The sequence below is a fragment of the Salmo salar genome, chromosome ssa17 (genome assembly GCF_905237065.1).
Source record: "Salmo salar chromosome ssa17, Ssal_v3.1, whole genome shotgun sequence".
NCBI lineage: Eukaryota > Metazoa > Chordata > Actinopteri > Salmoniformes > Salmonidae > Salmo > Salmo salar.
This window is the reverse complement of record NC_059458.1, coordinates 62,112,206-62,132,321: the sequence shown is the minus strand read 5'-3', so window position 1 is coordinate 62,132,321 and position 20,116 is coordinate 62,112,206. Positions and strand designations below refer to the sequence as shown.

The window sequence follows — 20,116 nt, the reverse complement described above, 5'->3', positions numbered from 1 at the left end:
AGGAAGAAGCCTCTGCTCCAAAACCGCCATAAAAAAGCCAGACTACGGTTTGCAACTGCACATGGGGACAGAGATTGTACTTTTTGGAGAAATGTCCTCTGGTCTGATGAAACAAAAATAGTACTGTTTGGCCATAATGACCATCGTTATGTATGGAGGGAAAAGGGGGAGGCTTGCAAGCCTTAGAACACCTTCCCAACCGTGAAGCACGGGGGTGGCAGCATCATGTTGTGGGGGTGCTTTGCTGCAGGAGGGACTGGTGCACTTCACAAAATAGATGGCATCATGAGGAAGGGACATCAGGTGTATATATTGAAGCAACATCTCAAGACATCAGTCAGGAGGTAAAGCTTGGTTGCAAATGGGTCTTCCAAATGGACAATGACCCCAAGCATACTTCCAAAGTTGTAACAAAATGGCTTAAGGACAACAGAGTCAAGGTATTGGAGTGGCCATCACAAAGCCCTGACCTCAATCCCAAAGAAAATTTGTGGGCAGAACTGAAAACGCACGTGCGAGCAAGGAGGCCTATAAGCCTGACTCACTTACACCAGCTCTGTCAGGAGGAATGGGCCAAAATTCACCCAACCTATTGTGGGAAGCTTGTGGAAGGCTACCGAAATGTTTGACCCAAGTTAAACAGTTTAAAGGCAATGCTACCAAATACTAATTGAGTGAATGTAAACTTCTGACCCACTGGGAATGTGATGAAAGAAATAAAAGCTGAAATAAATCATTCTCTCTACTATTATTCTGACATTTCACATTCTTAAAATAAAGTGCTGATCCTAACTGACCTAAGACAGGGAATCTTTACTAGGATTAAATGTCAGGAATTTTGAAAAACTGAGTTTAAATATATTTGGTGTATGTAAACTTCTGACTTCAACTGTATATATGACTCACCCAGACATGCAGTATCCTGTAAAGGGGTCGCAGTCTCCTGCACAGTCGCACGGACGGCAGCCGTAGTCATGGAAACCCCAGTATCCCACCATGCACCTGTCACAGTGGAAGCCCCCCACGCCGGGCTTGCAGACACAGTCTCCGTTGGTAGGGTCACAGAGAGACCCCCCGCCCAGGTGGAATGGTATTGAACCCAGGGGGTGGCAGCCACATGCTGGGGGGAAGACAGGGAGGAGAGAGAGAGGGGAGACATGGCACATCAGTCACATATACAACAATAACTCCACCACAGCTAATCAAATACATCGGCACTCAACCCAATGTTATCTACTCACAAATAAACCACAGACATTCATTTGGATCTAGTTGCACCTTACCACAGCCAATTAAATTCACCACACTCAACCACAGCCAATCAAATACACTCAAAGTAAACCACTGCACACATTCAGATTGAGAACCCTAATGCTGGCAACATTTCCAGTTGAGTATATTTTGTTTTTCTACCGATGACTTTATTAGGCACTTATTAGTCATGTAGAGTCCCCTTTGCGTAACTGTCACACAGATAGACACACTCCAGAGCGTGCCACCTCATTGTAGCCCAGCCTGGAGGAGGAAGTGATAAGACTGGGAGAAGGACACAGACCACTTCCCAAAGGACTCTGGACTGACTGGAACAGTCCAGGGTTGTCCCGGACCACGAAGCACAATGGTCTCTCTGTCATCCTCTTATCAGATCGCCATCACACACACAAGGACACATGACCGCGGCTACCACAGGCCCATGCACTCAAGCACCAGCGCGGGAATTCACAGGCACGCGCACACTCGCACACATCTTTCTCAAATACCTTCCACAGTTCTCTCTCCTGTCTCTCTCCCTTCTCTCTGCTGATAGTGTGTTCTTTTAACAGCCTGCAGCAATATAAGATAGAGGGACAACCACAGTCAGTGCCATGTTCTGCCCACTCAACAACCACCACACACACACACACACACACACACACACACACACACACACACACACACACACACACACACACACACACACACACACACACACAATCCCCCCCCTATAAAAACACACAACTTGCAAAGGCTCAAAACACACACACACCACATAAAATGTACACATAAATTCACATACACATTCTTGCTGTCCTCGTAGTCTGTGAATTACAAGAGAACTTTGCAGGGGGTGAGAGTAACAGCCAAAGTCGTCACCATAAATCTGTACTCATCGGAGCGAGGGATACAAAGGGGGGGAACTAGAGAGAGACAAGAGGAGGGAAGGAGAGATGGGAAGGGGAGGAGGAGGGGTGATGTAGAGCTTTATTTATGTTGTTTAATGATGCTATATAACCAGAACCAGACCCCCTGTGTCTCTCCCCCCTCCCCTGTCTGGGTGCAGGGAGATGATGTCACAAGGCTCTACTGTCTGAGACCCAGACAAGGCTGTACCTTTATCACTTATCGCCGTGGGCAACAAATATAAGATAAGATGCATCTGTAGTTTCATTCATTTTGTATCTTTCATTATCAACAGACCTTGTAAAGACCCATGCAGACCACGCACGCACGCACGCACACGCACACACACGCACGCACACACACACACTCACACACTCATAAAGACAGGGGAATCATTACACTGACATCTAAATCCCCAAGGCATATGTAAGGCAGCTAGGAGAGACAGTCTTTCTCTCAGGGTTCTCCCGATTAACGATAATAAACTTGAACTTCAAATCATTTCTCTTCCTGAAAAGCATCTATTGAGGCCCTGTTGAGACTGTAGTGTTCAGTCACCTCAAGTTAATCATTACAGGAGAACAATACCAGCCCAGAAGCAGCAAAGCCATCGACACACACACACACACACACACACACACACACACACACACACACACACACACACGCAGGTGTACACACACACTTTCCCTCTCTCTCATGTTGTATAATAGGATCATGTTGTATAATAGGACATTGTTAATACAGTAATTGTATAATAATTGGAGTTTAGAGATGAGAATGTGTGGAGAGGTGTGTGTGTGTGTGTGTGTGTTGACGCAGTGAGCTCTCACAATGAGAACATTATGGGTCTGTAGTGATATGTGACAGAGCAGCTGCCCGAACAACCACAGAACACACCCACTTAGAAAACAAACAAAAATGTATCTCACACACACACACTCTCATTGTTACTGTGCGTGTGTGAGCTTGCGGCTTGATTGTGTGTTTTCTTTAAAGAGCTCCGCCATTCCAGGAATTAGAAATATGTCCCTAGAGACGGAGGGAAATTCCTCAGTTGTTTGATTTCAACCTCACTCTGACACTGGGGTTCCCCTCCTAAATGTGTCCTGTCTACAAACATTCCCCAAATATGTGTTCCACTCTCACTTGTTGACAATGTGAAAATACCAACATGCTACAGACTTCCCTAAAGGCAAACCTAAACACATGCACACAAGCATGCAGTGACGCACACACACACCAGCCAGCGTCTCCCCAGCCTTCTGCATAAATGTGGGGCTGAGCTCACTGGGTTAAATCAGATAATCAGAGAATGTAACCACTGTGGTGTTTATGGATGTGTATCTAGTGTTTACTTAAGTCCCATCACAGAGCACATACAACACACACACACAAGGCCCTTGGGTTAAATGACATATTTCAGTTGAATGCATTCAGTTGTACAACTGACTAGGTATCCCCCCTTTCCCTTTCCTTTTCCTTACATGAGCCACCACTGTGTTGATTAGCGATGACGAACCACTCCAGTGACTCACAGGTGAACGCAAACAGCATACACTGACACACACACACACACACACACACACACCCACACAAAGAACCAGGTGCCCATCAGGAGCGACGTTATCCAGCACGTCTCGGCTTGCGATCACAGCAATCAGCATTCCGGGTAGGAATGAGTTGGCTCTGCCAGTAAGGATGTGTGTATACATTGTGCATGTGTCTCATGTTTTCTGGATTCCTACGGTGTGTGTTTATGTGTGTGAGTGTTGGTGTGATTGAGTCAGTGAGTGAGTGATAGAGCAAGCCAGTGAATGTGAGTCAGACATGGGTTCAAATACTACTTGAAAGCTTTGAAGTACATTGAGCTTTTGCTTTAGCCATCTGGAATGCGTGTGTGAGAGTTTGTCTTACATTTACAGGAGTCCTGGGCCGTGTGCGCCCTCTGGGGGTCTCTGTAGAAGCCAGTCTTACAGCTCTGACAGTTGCGTCCCTCTGTGCTGTGTAGACACTCACACACACCTCCGCTGCGCTGGCCGGACTCCCGCCACACCGACCAATCAAAACTGCAGCTCTGGGCATGCCCGTTACACTTACACTCTATAGGGAGACAGGGCGGGACATCAGAATCACAGATATCTGTCAATCTTCTCTAAACAGGCACTGATTGGTCATTATGATCAATGATGGCTGTAAGGGGCCGTTATTTTTTCCTGACCAGATCCCATCCTCAGATAAAACTCCTGGCCCTAGTGTATAGTGAATAGCAGTAGTGTCACTCACTCCTGCACTCGTGTGGAGCCCCTGTGAGTCCGTCAGCAGGTTGCCAGGGTCGGTCGTTGTAGAGTGGAGCGCAGCGCTCACAGTGAACACCTGCAGTGTTGTGCCTACACACACACTTCCCATGAACCTGAGAGAGAGGAAGAGGAGAGGGAGAGGAGGAGAAAGGGAGAGGAAGGGAGAGGAAGGGGGGGACAAAGAGGTCAGTGTAAGGGAGAGAGCAGTTCCCACGTGAGAGCAGCAGCACCCCAAGTCTAACCCTTGGGGGTCGGGGGGGCTCCCCTGCCTGTTCTCTTTCAGGTCCTGTCCTGTAATTGCTGAATGGAGATTGATTGTTTGGCTTCATCGCTGGAAATGAACATTGGCCTCGTGACGAAAGGGGCCTGAAAAGGACAGTGTCTGCGTGTGTGTGTGTGTGTGTGTGTGTGTGTGTGTGTGTGTGTGTGTGTGTGTGTGTGTGTGTGTGTGTGTGTGTGTGTGTGTGTGTGTGTGTGTGTGAGCGAGCATGTGTGTATGTGTGTGTGTGCGCGGAAATATGCAGCGCTGAGAGCAAAAATAACAGTCTCCTTGTCATTCCTGTGAGTGGTTAATGATGTGCTCTAGGTGGGAGGTTGACAAGGCATCTGAGGTAGCTGTTTATCTGTTTAGGTTACTGTGCCTCTGTGTGGGGAACAGAGACACAGAGAGAGGCCTGAACACACACACATTCAAGCATACTGACGCATGCGCACACACACACACGCTGAACACAAACGCTCAACAACACTCCAACTCCTGTGGTAGTTTCAGTTTCCCACGGTGTATGGCTATAGAGGCTGCTGCCCTCTACCTCAAAATGCCCTCTCCCCTCTCCCCTATGCTGCACTCTCCCCTCTCCCCTATGCTGCACTCTCCCCTTTCCCCTATGCTGCACTCTCCCCTCTCCCCTATGCTGCACAGACACTCACACAGAGGGTTAAACACAGGCATGGGAGAGGCCTGTAGCTACTGCAACTGGGAAATATCCCAGGCCCTTGCACTAACCCCAGATCTAACCCTAACCGTATCTCAAGCTCAATCCCAGCCACTGTGCCAGCCCAAGACATAACCCCAAACATATTCCATCAACCAGGAGAATGGAGGAAGATAAGGACAGACAGGTAAGACAGTGTGAGAAATGGATGTGGTAGGTCTGGATTGGACAAACAAAGAGAAAATGAGTGAAAGAACTCTGTGTACATAACTACATCAATGAGAATGAAATCATCTGTAACCAGGATTGATTGTGGAAAAGGGGGAAGGAGGCAAGTAGAGAGAAGAAGAGAGGGGAGGAGAGGAGAAAGAGGGGGGAAGGAGAGGAGAGAGAGACTTTGGTCAAGCTCCAGACAGCTGGTATTCCAAACAATTTCACATGTTTACCTGCGTGATATGGGACAATTAGCGCATACACATACACCAATACACACACGCACAAATACAAACCCAGGCAGCCAGGCTCCCAAGCACACACACAAATAAAATGCACACACATATACAAATGCACACACACTCCTGCCTGCCCCTCCATCTCCAAGAGCTTGTGCGTGTTCTGTTTTGACAGGCCTGTATTTCAAACACTCTGACCCTCTGATAAAGAGGTTGTTGGACATGGACAGGGAGGGGTGGCAGAGGGTACAGAGGGGTGCTCAGGAAGACCTTGACAGCTCCCCCCCACGACCGTTTCCCTCACACATCAAAAGCTTTATTGGCCAATCTGAAATTAAGTCATTCATCAGCAGTGTGTGTGTGTGTGTGTGTGTGTGTGTGTGTGTGTGTGTGTGTGTGTGTGTGTGTGTGTGTGTGTGTGTGTGTGTGTGTGTGTGTGTGTGTGTGTGTGTGTGTGTGTGTGTGTGTGTGTGTATGTGTATTCATCCAAACAACATGATAAGTGTGTGTGTTAGTCCGATCATCAGTGTGTGTGTGTGTACTCAGGCAAACACCTGTACAGCACAATACTCTCCATGAGGTGCAGTCTTTAAATTCCAACACCTCTGCAGAAACTCACTCTCAGACTCCAGTTACAGTGCAAGTCTCTACAGCTCTTAGAGACTCATACTGCCTCTCCGCTTGCTATGCTAATTGCTGCTAACTCTCCAGTAGCTGAGCATGGGCCAGGAGGGTTGGATGTGGGTCAAAAACTAGCTCTGTGGTCGACTCAGTGAGGATCACACAGACCATTATCACCTTCCCATGTGGTCTGGACCTGTGAGCCCTGCAACACAACAACAAAAACACTGTTTCTCCCCGAAAATACTTCGGACTGCTCTAAACTGTCTGGGCACTAATACCCCTCAATATCAAGGTCACTGATTACTGGGTTTACTTTACTTGCTAACTCACACACACACACACACACACACACACACACACACACACACACACACACACACACACACACACACACACACACACACACACACACACACACACACACACACACACACACACACACACACACACACAGAGCCTTGTTTTAGGGAGTTTTCGAGAAGCCCCTCACCACGACACACTTAGGGGGGTGGGGTTGGCTGTGGGCGAGGTCGGCCCGGTCTACCCCGCCCACCACACGGTTTCATTTGCTGAGGCCTTCCAGACAAGCGATGCGCAGAGCTGGGTTCGTGTAGCTCAATGGGTTCGCCTGGGCATGTTCAGTAAAAAAACAAAAACGTTTTGGAACGTTGCAGACTCAAATGCCATGAATATAACTGACATGATTTCTTAAATCAGAGAGGCATGTTTGTTCTACATAATACATTTATATCTGAACGTTGGCCAACGTTGTGTCAGTCTTCCTGTTGAACGCGGCCCTGGTACACGCTTGTCCCTACCTATGTGAAGCTAGCCACATTAACAATTAGCCACAAAAGTGGAATTGCGGTTCAGAAAGTCCCTCATTGAAAGCTATGCAAACATACAAATAATGGATCGAATCATGCCATATTTTGACTAGATAATGCCAAACAAGGTTGGAATGTTGTTATAATTTAATATTAAATACAATAATGAATTAGTTTGAAAATAAACAGTAAAAACAGTTGAAATCATGGGTGCAGAAAATCCGGGCTCCTGAACTGCTATTTTGTGTTTTTTTGACCTGATCTTAACTTTTTTTGTACATAATGTTTCCGCCGTTGGCTCCTATGACCGAAAAGAGCGTTTGGACATCAGAACAGCAAACACTAACCTCGATTTGGATGAAGATTTCTACTTCAATGAGTCGGAGGTACAGGACATACTGCTCACACCGGACCCTAAATCCCCTACACTTCGAAGAGAAAAAGACGCAATACAAAGGCCGACGTGCTGGCAACCTGATGAAACTACGGCAGCAAGTAAATAAACCGCCTGTACCCTCTGTTCTATTGGCGAATGTACAATCACTGGAGAACAAACTGGACGAGCTCCGCTTGAGACTATCCTATCAACGGGACCTGAAGAACTGTAATATCCTGTTTCTCGGAAACTTGGCCATATCATGGTCCAAACACACCAACACAGTAGAGAAGAGGGCATGACAATGCCTCTTCCCCCAGAGGAGGCTGAAAAGATTTGGCATGGGTCCTCAGATCCTCAAAAAGTTCTACAGCTTCACCATTGAGTGCATCTTGACTGGCTGCATCACCACTTGGTATGGCAACTGCTTGGTATCCAACCGCAAGGCACTACAGAGGGTAGTGCGCACAGCCTAGTAGTACATCACTGGGCCCGAGCTCCTTGCCATCTAGAACCACTATACCAGGCGGTGTCAGAGGAAGGCCCTAAAAATGGTCATAGACTCCAGCCACCCAAGTCATAGACTGTTCTCTCTGATACCACATGGCAAGTGGTACCAATGCACCAAGTCTGGAACCAACAGCACCCTGAACAGCTTCTAACCCCAAGCCATAAGACTGCTAAATTGTTAGTTAAATAGTTAAACAAATAGCTATCCGGACTATCTGCATTGACCCTTTTTTCACTCACTTTTTTTGACTCATCACATACGCTGCTGCTACTGTTGACCATCTGTCACTTTATTCCTAGTTATATGTACATATCTACCTCAATGACCTCGTACCCCTGCATATGAACTTGGCTAAATACATTGGGTACCAGTACCAAGTTATCGTTACTAATTGTGTATCTATTATTACTTTTATTATTGTGTTTTATTTTTCTATTATTTCTCTATTTTCTTTCTCTCTGCATTGTTGGGAAGGGCCTGTAAGTAAACATTTCACTGTTAGACCACACCTGTTGTTTACAACAACAACAAAAATGAAATCCTACTGTGGATGTATTCGACGACATAATTGCTTTGGGTGCATACTTATATGCATTGTACAGCCTTACCCATGGATTGTGCACCCATGAAATAGGGTATCAGCCTACATACACAGTGACACCCATAGAAAACAATTCTCAAGCGTTTACACAAATATTAGTATCTTAGCTCTTATTGCAGGACTTTGACTGTGGGAAATCCCTTTCCCAATCAGTCTATTCTGCATATTGAACATTCAAATTGCACTGAACAGCCCAACCTATGTGACACCCACAGAACATAACAATGTAAAGTTTAAAAACATATTAGTGTATTAGCTCTATTGTAGGACTCTGAAACAACTGTGAAATGAGCCACATTAGCTCACGAGTCCACCTATTGTGTATTGAAAATTCAGATCTAATATGGCTCATTTCACAGTGGTTTCAGAGTCCTGCAATAAGAGCTAAGACGCTAATATTTGTGTAAACTCTACATAGTTCTGTTCTGTGGGTGTCACTAAGTAGGCTGATACCCATGGATTGTGCACCCATGAAATGGGGTAAGTCTGTATGCCCCAAAGCAATTATGCAGTCTAATACAGCCACAGTGGGATTTCAACCGTGTTTTATGTTTATGGTCAAACTAATTAATCATTGTATTTCATATTAAATTATCTAACAACATTCCAACCTTGATTAGCATTATCTAGTCCAAATATAGCATGATTCCACTATTTGTATTAGTTTGCGTCACTTTCAATTAGGGATTTTTATTTTGAAGGGAAACCGCAAATTACATTACTCCACACACAAAGGACAGGCACCGGTGACCATAGCAACGGAGTAAACTAATATTTTCGATGTGTGAAAAAGTGAATTGCTTTAACAGCATAAGCATGCATAAACAGTATTTACAGGCAACAGAAATGATGAACCCAAAAATGGATTAGAAATGAATCATTTGTATTGTTAGACGTGACTCTGTAAACCTATAATGCTAGCCATCTAACTATCTAGCTACTCTGTTACATGTACAGTACCAGTCAAAAGTTTGTTCACACCTACTCATTCAAAGGTATTTCTACATTGTAAAATAATAGTGAAGACATCAAATCTATGAAATAACACATATGGAATCATGTATTAAGCAAAACAAAGTGTTAAACAAATCAAAATATATTTTATATTTGAGATTCTTCAAAGTAACCAGCCTTTGCCTTGATGACAGCATTGCACACTCTTGGTATTCTCTCAACCAGCATCACCTGGAATGCTTTTCCAACAGTCTTGAAGGAGTTCCCACATATGCTGATCATTTGTTGGCTGCTGTTCCTTCACTCTGCGGTCCAACTCATCCCAAACCATCTCAATTGGGTTGAGGTCGGGTGATTGTGGAGGCCAGGTCACCTGATGCAGCGCTCCATCACTCTCCTTCTTGGTCAAATAGCCCTTACACAGCTTGGAGGTGTGTTGGGTCATTGTCCTGTTGAAAAACAAATTATATTCCCACTAAGCGCAAACCAGATGGGATGGCGTATCGCTCCAGAATGCTGTGGTAGCCATGTTAGTTAAATGTGCATTGAATTCTAAATAAATCACAGACAGTGTCACCAGCAAAGCACCAAAGAACAGATTTCCACCGGTCTAATGTTCATTGCTCATGTTTCTTGGCCCAAGCAAGTCTCTTCTTCTTATTGGTGTCCTTTAGTAGTGGTTTCTTTGCAGCAATTCGAACATGAAGGCCTGATTCACGCAGTCTCATCTGAACAGTTGATGTTGAGATGTGTCTGTTACTTGAACTCTGTGAAGCATTTATTTGGGCTGCAATCTGAGGTGCTGTTAACTCTAATTAACTTATCCTCTGCAGCAGAGGTAACTCTGGGTCTTCCTTTCCTGTGGCGGTCCTCAATGGGGGACAGTTTCCCCATAGCACTTGATGGTTTTTGCAACTGCACTTGAAGCAACTTTAAAAGTTCTTGACATTTTCTGGATTGACTGACCTTCATGTCTTAAAGTAAGGATGGACTGTTGTTTCTCTTTGCTGTTTTGAGCTGTGCTTGCCATAATATGGACTTGGTCTTTTACCAAATAGGGCTATCTTCTGTATACCACACCTTGTCACAACACAACTGATTGGCTCAAACACATTAATTAATAAGGAAATAAATTCTTAACTGTTATCAAGTCACACCTGTTAATTGAAATGCATTCCAGGTGACTACCTCATGAAGCTGGTTGAGAGAATCAAATCAAACTTTATTTGTCACATGCGCCGAATAAAACAAGTGTAGACTTTACCGTGAAATGCTTACTTACAAGCCCTTAACCAACAGTGCAGTTCAAGAAGAGTTAAGAATATATTTACCAAGTAGACTAAAATAAAAAGTAATAATAAAAAGTAACACAATAAGAATAACAGTAACGAGGCTATATACAGGGGGCACCAGTACCAAGTCAGTGTGCGGGGGTACAGGTTAGTTGAGATAATTTGTGCATGTAGGTGGGAGTGAAGTGACTATGCATAGATAATAAACAGCGATCAGCAGCAGTGTACAAAAGGGAAGGGGGGGGTCAATGTAAATTGTCTGTTGGTCATTTTATTACTTGTTCAGCAGTCTTATGGCTTGGGGGTAGAAGCTGTTAAGGAGCCTTTTTGTCCTAGACTTGGCGCTCCGGTACCGCTTGCCGTGAATAGCAGAGAAAACAGTCTATAACTTGGGTGACTAGAGTCTCTGACAACTTTATGGGCTTTCCTCTGACACCGCCTTCCTGGATGGCAGGAAGCTTGGCCCTAGTGATGTACTGGGCCATTTGCACTACCCTCTGTAGTGCCTTATGGTCAGATGCCGAGCAGTTGCCATACCAGGCGGTGATGCAACTAGTCAGGATGCTCTCGATGGTGCAGCTGTAGAACCTTTTGAGGATCTGGGGACCCATGCCAAATCTTTTCAGTCTCCTGAGGGGGAAAAAGTTTTGTCGTGCCCTCTTCACGACTGTCTTGGTATGTTTGGACCATGATAGTTTGTTGGTGATGTGGACACCAAGGAACTTGAAACTCTCGACCCGCACCACTACACCCCCGTCGATGTTAATGGGGGCGTGTTCAGCCTGCCATTTCCTGTAGTCCACGATCAGCTCCTTTGTCTTGCTCACATTGAGGGAGAGGTTGTTCTCCTGGCACCACACTGCCAGTTCTCTGACCTCCTCCCTATAGGCCGTCTCATCGTTGTCGGTGATCAGGCCTACCACTGTTGTGTTGTCAGCAAACTTAATGATGGTGTTGGAGTCGTGTTTGGCCACGCAGTCGTGGGTGAACAGGGAATACAGGAGGGGACTTAGTATACACCCCTGTGGGGCCCCAGTGTTACGGGTCAGCATGGCAGACGTATTGTTGCCTACTCTTATCACCTGGGGGCGGCCCGTCAGGAAGTCCAGGATCCAGTTGCAGAGGGAGGTGTTTAGTCCCAGAGTCCTTAGCTTAGTGATGAGCTTTGTGAGCACTATGGTGTTGAACGCTGAGCTGTAGTCAATGAACAGCATTCTCACGTTGATGTTCCTTTGGTCCAGGTGAGAAAGGGCAGTGTGGAATGCGATTGCGTCATCTGTGGATCTATTGGGGCGGTATGCGAATTGGAGTGGGTCTAGGGTGTCCGGGAGGATGCTGTTGATGTGAGCCATGACCATCCTTTCAAAGTACTTCATGGCTACCGACGTGAGTGATACGGGGCGGTAATCATTTAGGCAGGTTACCTTCGCTTCCTTGGGCACAGGGACTATGGTGGTCTGCTTGAAACATGTAGGTATTACAGACTCGGTCAGGGAGAGGTTGAAAATGTCAGTGAAGACGCTTGACAGTTGTTCTGCGCATGCTTTGAGTGCATGTCCTGGTAATCCGTCTGGTCCAGTGGCTTTGTGAATGTTGACCTGTTTAAAGGTTTGTTCACATCGGCTACCGAGAGCTTTTCCCAAGAGTGTGCAAAGCTGGCATCAAGGCAAAGGGTGGTTAGTTTGAACAATCTCAAATATAAAATATATTTTGGTTTGTTTAACACTTTTGGTTATTACATGATTCCATATGTGTTATTTCATAGTTTTGATGTCTTCACTACTATTCTACAATGTAGAAAATAGTACAAATGAAGAAAAACCCTTGAATGAGTAGGTGTTTCCAAACTTTTGACTGGTACTGTATGTGCTGACATATCACCAAGCAGAGCGTGGTGGAATGCGAATGCGCCTCAACCAATGAAAACGTGTGGTGGGCGGGGCCGGTACAGGCCCGACCCCGCCCACAACCGACCCCGCCCCGTTCCATGGCGAGGGGGGTACTTGGAATTTTCAGGACTTTTTGGCGAGTAAAAATATATTCCCATTCAAAATCCTATTTTCCCTTAACCTAACCTAAACCTCAAACCCCTAACCCTAACTCCTAACCTAAAACCCGACCCTAACCGTAACCCTGACCTTAGCCCCAAACACTAAACCTAACCCTTAAGCCTAAAATAGCAATTTAACAAATTCAGAACATGAACAAATTCCTGACTTTTCAAAAGGTTTCTTGTTTTCCTACCTTGTTAGGACATTCTGGTTCTGATTAGGTAGGAAAACATGTACACAAACTCACACCCTCCCGTCTTGTTTGAGTGTGTTTACAGGCTTCTAATCTCTCCTCACTGTCTTGCCGTGATCTGGTTGTTTGGGTTTGGTAGATATGACCGTCCTGGGTCGAAACAGAGACAGAAAACAAACTGCTGATAGAAACAGCAAGAGAGAGAGAGAGAGAGAGAGAGAGAGAGAGAGGGAAAGTACTTATATAACCTCATACCGTCCCATGTCTCAATGCTTGTTTACCCAACTCTCCCTCATATCACACGACACACCGACGTTCCTACAACGTTAGGTCATGTTATGTTGTGATATCACCTAATGTTTTGAATATCAACATTAAAAAGCTTAAAACACATTCTGAGGATGCTTTTGTAGCCTAGATAGAGTCAAGTCCAAACTAAGTTAACTAGGTGTAGCCCACTGGGTTACTAGATAAGCCAGTGATATTATGGGGGAGGATGACAGACAGACACCTCTGATTACAATGGGCTCACACAGAAGAGACAGACTGACCGGCTGCAGCCATACAAGCTCCTAGATACTGTAATACTGCCACAGACACTGCTATTGTGGGCTTAACGCTCATACACAAAGTTATAGTTACCCACAGTCAGACAGACTCTGTGTGTCTATGTCTCTGTCTCTGTGTCTCCAGTGTAAAGGTTCTGTTGTCACACTCATCACACTCACTTTCCCTGCTCTCTGGGCCTGCTGATTGCAATAGAATAGGCGCTCTGCTTCAAAAGGCGTCGGGCGGAACTGCTTGTGGAGACGGCAGAGATAGACGTTCCACAGGCAGTCTGGAAACGCTCGCTGCATCTCTAATGTCCATCTACACACTGTGAATCAGCCATGTCCATTCACACCTTTATCAGCACACACTTTTTGAGACTTCAACGCCATCATTAGCCCAGTGCTGAATCCATATCAACATTTCCTTTGTAATCTGGATCACAGGAAAGGCAGCTCTTTATCTACCCAGACAGAGCAAGCCCAGCACAGGATGTGGGACAGAGAAAGGTGATAGCCCTCATGACTATGCTAATGACTGATACACAAAACGCATGCATGCACACAGACAGTCAGATACACAGACAGAAACACAGACACACACACACACACACTCACCATGTGGTTAGTTCTGTCCCTGACAGGGCGGTAGCCGGGCGCGGGGACACACTGCTCGGCGTGCCCGTTGCAGAAGCAGCTGCCCTTCACGATGAGGTCATAAATGGCGAAGTGCTGGGTGGGCGGGGCTCCAACGGTGGGATCTTTGGCCTGGCAGGGACAGGATTGGCGCTCCAGCAGACGTATGCGCACGTTGGTCACCCTCAGCTGCTCCTGGCCTGCCACCCCATACGGGTCAAGAGATTCCCATTGGGGGAGGGCACGGTAGATCACCTGTCAATCAACCAGTCCAACAGTCAGTCAAAATGATACGAATTAGTGGCACTATGTTATTATGCAAGACTTGGTGACAACACATCTTCTTTTCTGCACCTCTCTCTCGGTTTCTCTTTCTTTCTCCCTCTCTGAGTCTTGCATCCCTAAATTGATGATCCCTTCATATTACCCCCCAGCCCAAGCACAACTGCCATCACCCTGGTGACTGCTCCTATGGCAACCCCTGTATGGCATCCCCTGTGTTCCTGAGAGGGCTGTGTGTTTCTGCCACAGATATCACTGGGGCAGAAGTGTGTTTGTTTAAGGGGAGTTAGTTGTCATTGAGGGAAGTGTGTGATGCTGGGAGGGAGTGTTATTGGAGGAGAGTATGTATTTATTTTTGTATTTTTTTATTTCACCTTTACTTTTACCAGGTAGGCTAGTTGAGAACAAGTTATCATTTACAACTGCGACCTGGCCAAGATAAAGCAAAGCAGTTCGACACATACAACAACACAGAGTTACACATGGAATAAACAAACATACAATCAATAATACAGTAGAGAAATCTATATACAGCATGTGCAAATGAGGTAGGATAAGAGAAGTAAGGCAATAAATAGGCCATGGTGGTGAAGTAATTACAAAATAGCAATTAAACACTGGATTGGTAGAATGTGCAGAAGATGAATGTGCAAGTAGAGATAGTGGGGTGCAAAGGAGCAAGATAAATAAATAAATACAGTATGGGGATGAGGTAGATTGGATGGGCTACTTACAGATGAGCTATGTACAGGTGCAGTGATCTGTGAGCTTGTTCTGACAGCTGGTGCTTAAAGCTAGTGAGGGCGGTAAGAGTCTCCAGCTTTAGTGATTTTTGTAGTTCGTTCCAGTCATTGGCAGCAGAGAACTGGAAGGAGAGGGGGCCAAAGGAAGAATTGGCTTTGGGGGTGACCAGTGAGATATACCTGCTGGAGCGCATGCTACGGGTGGGTGCTGCTATGGTGACCAGTGAGCTGAGATTTTATTTTATTTGACCTTTATTTAACTAGGCAAGTCAGTTAAGAATTCTTATTTTCAATGATGGCCTAGGAACAGTGGGTTAACTGCCTTGTTCAGGGGCAGAACAACAGATTTGTACCTTGTCAGCTCGGGGATTCAAACTTGCAACCTTTCGGTTACTAGCCCAACGCTCTAACCACTAGGCTACACTGCCGCCCCAGATAAGGTGGGGCTTTACCTAGCAGAGACTTGTAGATGACCTGGAGCCAGTGGGTTTGGCGACGAGTATGAAGTGAGGGCCAGCCAACGAGAACGTATAGGTCGCAGTGGTGGGTAGTATATGGGGCTTTGGTGATAAAACGGATGGCACTGTGATAGACTGCATCCAATTTGTTGAGTAGAGTGTTGGAGGCTATTTTGTAAATGACATCGCTGAAGTCGAGGATCGGTAGGATGGTCAGTTTTACGAGGGTATGTTTGGCAACATGAGTGAAGGATGCTTTGTTGCGAAATAGGAAGCCGATTCTAGATTTAATTTTGGATTGGAGATGTTAAATGTGAGTCTGGAAGGAGAGTTTACACTCTAGCCAGACACCTAGGTATTTGTACTTGTCCACATATTCTAAGTCAGAACCGTCCAGTAGTGATGCTGGACGGGCGGGCAGGTGTGGGCAGCGATCGGTTAAAGAGCATGCATTTAGTTTTACTTGCATTTAAGAGCAGTTGGAGGCCACAGAAGGAGAGTTGTATGGCATTGAAGCTCGTCTGGAGGTTAGTGAACACTGTGTCCAAAGAAGGGCCAGAGGTATACAGAATGGTGTCGTCTGCGTAGAGGTGGATCAGAGAATCACCAGCAGCAAGAGCAACATCATTGATGTATACAGAGAAGTATCCCTGACATAGATATCATTGGGTGAGGGGTGTGTGTGTGTGTGTTTTCTGGGGGGTTGACTGTGTGAGTCGAGCCCATGCTGTGTCCCCATTGGCTGTATGGCTGGCCTGGGGTGCGATGGGAGGAGCACTATTAAGTTCCCTGTTGTTGGAATAGGTTACAGAGTCACGGCATTGTGTTCCGCAATTAAGGGAACACAACAAATAGGGCAAGGGGCGCCAGTCCGCGGGAGAGGAGGACGAGACAAAGAGCGGGCGAGAGATGCAGCCCCACATAACTCAGCCCTGGACAAAGGCTCTGCGATAGCCCGGCGACACCGCAGCCACACTGTCCCACACACACACACACCCCACACACAAACACATCCCCAATGGACAATCCCAAACTCCACACACAACATCCAATGAACATTCTCAACTACACACACACTTACCCAATCAACATTCCCAAACCCTGCAAAAATTCCACAAGAGGCCTTCTGGATGCTCCAGCTGCAGGCAGTGGGCACAGACTTCATGCAACCCACACAACGAATGCAAACTCTAACCCACATACAAACAAACAAATCAAGACTCTCATTAAAGTTTTTCGTGCATACGAAATGTCAAGTCATTGTCTGGGTATGCTCTCTCTGTCAAACTATAGAAACAGAGAGAGCAGTCCCACAGAAACCTTAGTCAGGGGAGAGGGTGGCATTTCTACGCTCATAACCTTTTCTTCCTGTTACAGTCTGAAAAACAGTGTAAGACTGGCTTTAACAGCCCTAATTCCATCAAAGCGCTGTGGACTGTATTCTGGTAAACGGGAACAATGGGCATTGATGGAGGGAGAGAGAGAGAGAGAGAGAGAGAGAGAGAGAGAGAGAGAGAGAGAGATCGCGAGAGGAGGGGGATGGGCCGTCTCACCTGCAGGACCAACTTCCATCAGGGCAAAGGGCACTTCCTCCCTGACAGACAGACAGAGAGAGAGGGGTGTGTGTGGGGCTGTGTTTGGACGGCTCCCTCCCTAAGAAGATCACAGTCTCTATAACAACTAACACACATTCCTCCAGCCCAGCTGACCTCATAAATAACACAAGGAGCCCTGAGCTCTCCAACAGAGAGACTAACTAGACCTCTTCAGTTAGTACCTCAACTCACAAGCCTCCCTGGTTTCCCCCCATTCAGATGAACATGTTCAGCTCTCAGCACAAGAGATGACATGCTTTTTAATGTTCATCAGATAAAGGAGGGGGAAGCTGAGAATACCTGCTCCCTCACAGTATCGCTCCAAGCTAAGACACACCTCCTCCCTCCTTGCTATCCATCACAGCTAAACACTTATCTGACTAAACACTTAACACTGACTAAACACACACACGCGTGTATATACACACAGACACAAACACACAGTCACCTACTCGACACATAACTGTCACACCAGTTAAGCTCAAACATTCAATACGTAAACACACAGTCACAAACACACAGTCACACAGTCACAAACACACAGTCACACAGTCACATAGTCACAAACACACAGTCACACAGTCACATAGTCACAAACACACAGTCACACAGTCACATAGTCACAAACACACAGTCACACATTCACAAACACATAGTCACAAACACACAGTCACACATTCACAAACACACAGTCACACAGTCACATAGTCACAAACACACAGTCACAAACACACAGTCACACAGTCACATAGTCACAAACACACAGTCACACAGTCACATAGTCACAAACACACAGTCACACAGTCACAAACACACAGTCACAAACACACAGTCACACAGTCACAAACACACAGTCACACAGTCACAAACACACAGTCACAAACACACAGTCACACAGTCACATAGTCACAAACACACAGTCACACAGTCACAAACACACAGTCACACAGTCACATAGTCACAAACACACAGTCACACAGTCACACAGACACAAACACACAGTCACACAGACACATAGTCACAAACACACAGTCACAAACACACAGTCACACAGTCACATAGTCACAGTCACACAGTCACACAAACACACAGTCACACAGTCACACATTCACACAGTCACACAGCCACAAACACACAGTCACACAGTCACACAGTCACATAGTCACAAACACACAGTCACACAGACACACAGTCACACAGTCACACAGACACAAACACATAGTCACACAGACACAAACAAACAGTCACACAGACACAAACACACAGTCACACAGACACAAACACACAGTCACACAGACACAAACACACAGTCACACAGTCACACAGACACAAACACACAGTCACACAGTCACACAGTCACATAGTCACACAGTCACAAACACACAGTCACACAGACACACAGTCACACAGTCACACAGCCACAAACACACAGTCACATAGTCACAAACACACAGTCACACAGTCACACAGTCACACAGACACACAGTCACACAAACACAAACACATAGTCACACAGACACAAACACACAGTCACACAGACACAAACACACAGTCACACAGACACAAACACACAGTCACACAGACACAAACACACAGTCACACAGTCACACAGACACAAACACACAGTCACACAGTCACACAGTCACACAGTCACAAACACACAGTCACACAGTCACACAGTCACACAGCCACAAACACACAGTCACACAGTCACACAGACACACAGTCACACAGTCACACAGACACAAACACATAGTCACACAGACACAAACACACAGTCACACAGACACAGACACACAGTCACACAGACACAAACACACAGTCACACAGACACAAACACACAGTCACACAGTCACACAGACACAAACACACAGTCACACAGACACAAACACACAGTCACACAGACACAAACACAAACACACAGTCACACAGACACAAACACACAGTCACACAGTCACACAGTCACATAGTCACATAGTCACAAACACACAGTCACACAGTCACACAGTCACAAACACACAGTAACACAGTCACACAGTCACACAGCCACAAACACACAGTCACACAGTCACACAGACACACAGTCACACAGTCACACAGACACAAACACATAGTCACACAGACACAAACACACAGTCACACAGACACAGACACACAGTCACACAGACACAAACACACAGTCACACAGACACAAACACACAGTCACACAGTCACACAGACACAAACACACAGTCACACAGACACAAACACACAGTCACACAGACACAAACACAAACACACAGTCACACAGACACAAACACACAGTCACACAGTCACACAGTCACATAGTCACATAGTCACAAACACACAGTCACACAGTCACACAGTCACATAGTCACAAACACACAGTCACACAGACACACAGTCACACAGTCACACAAACACACAGTCACACAGTCACACAGACACACAGTCACACAGACACAAACACATAGTCACACAGACACAAACACACAGTCACACAGACACAAACACACAGACACAAACACACAGTCACACAGTCAAACAGACACAAACACACAGTCACACAGACACAAAC

General features: G+C 45.9%; 1 protein-coding gene across 2 annotated transcripts in view; it reads right to left on the bottom strand.

Moving 5' to 3' along the window:
• The window catches only part of LOC106576334 (netrin-4), a 42,578-nt gene that overhangs the window by 6,286 nt on the left and 16,176 nt on the right, over nt 1–20,116 (bottom strand). For both annotated transcript variants that reach the window (XR_006760144.1, XM_045699908.1), the window contains exons 3-6: nt 14,443–14,715; nt 4,447–4,573; nt 4,078–4,263; nt 907–1,120 (exon numbers count right to left, since the gene is read on the bottom strand). Coding sequence is in view for 1 of the 2 variants with exons in the window: in XM_045699908.1 (XP_045555864.1) it covers nt 907–1,120; nt 4,078–4,263; nt 4,447–4,573; nt 14,443–14,715 (800 nt within the window). In the remaining variant the exon portion in view is untranslated. The remainder of the gene's footprint in view (nt 1–906; nt 1,121–4,077; nt 4,264–4,446; nt 4,574–14,442; nt 14,716–20,116) is intronic.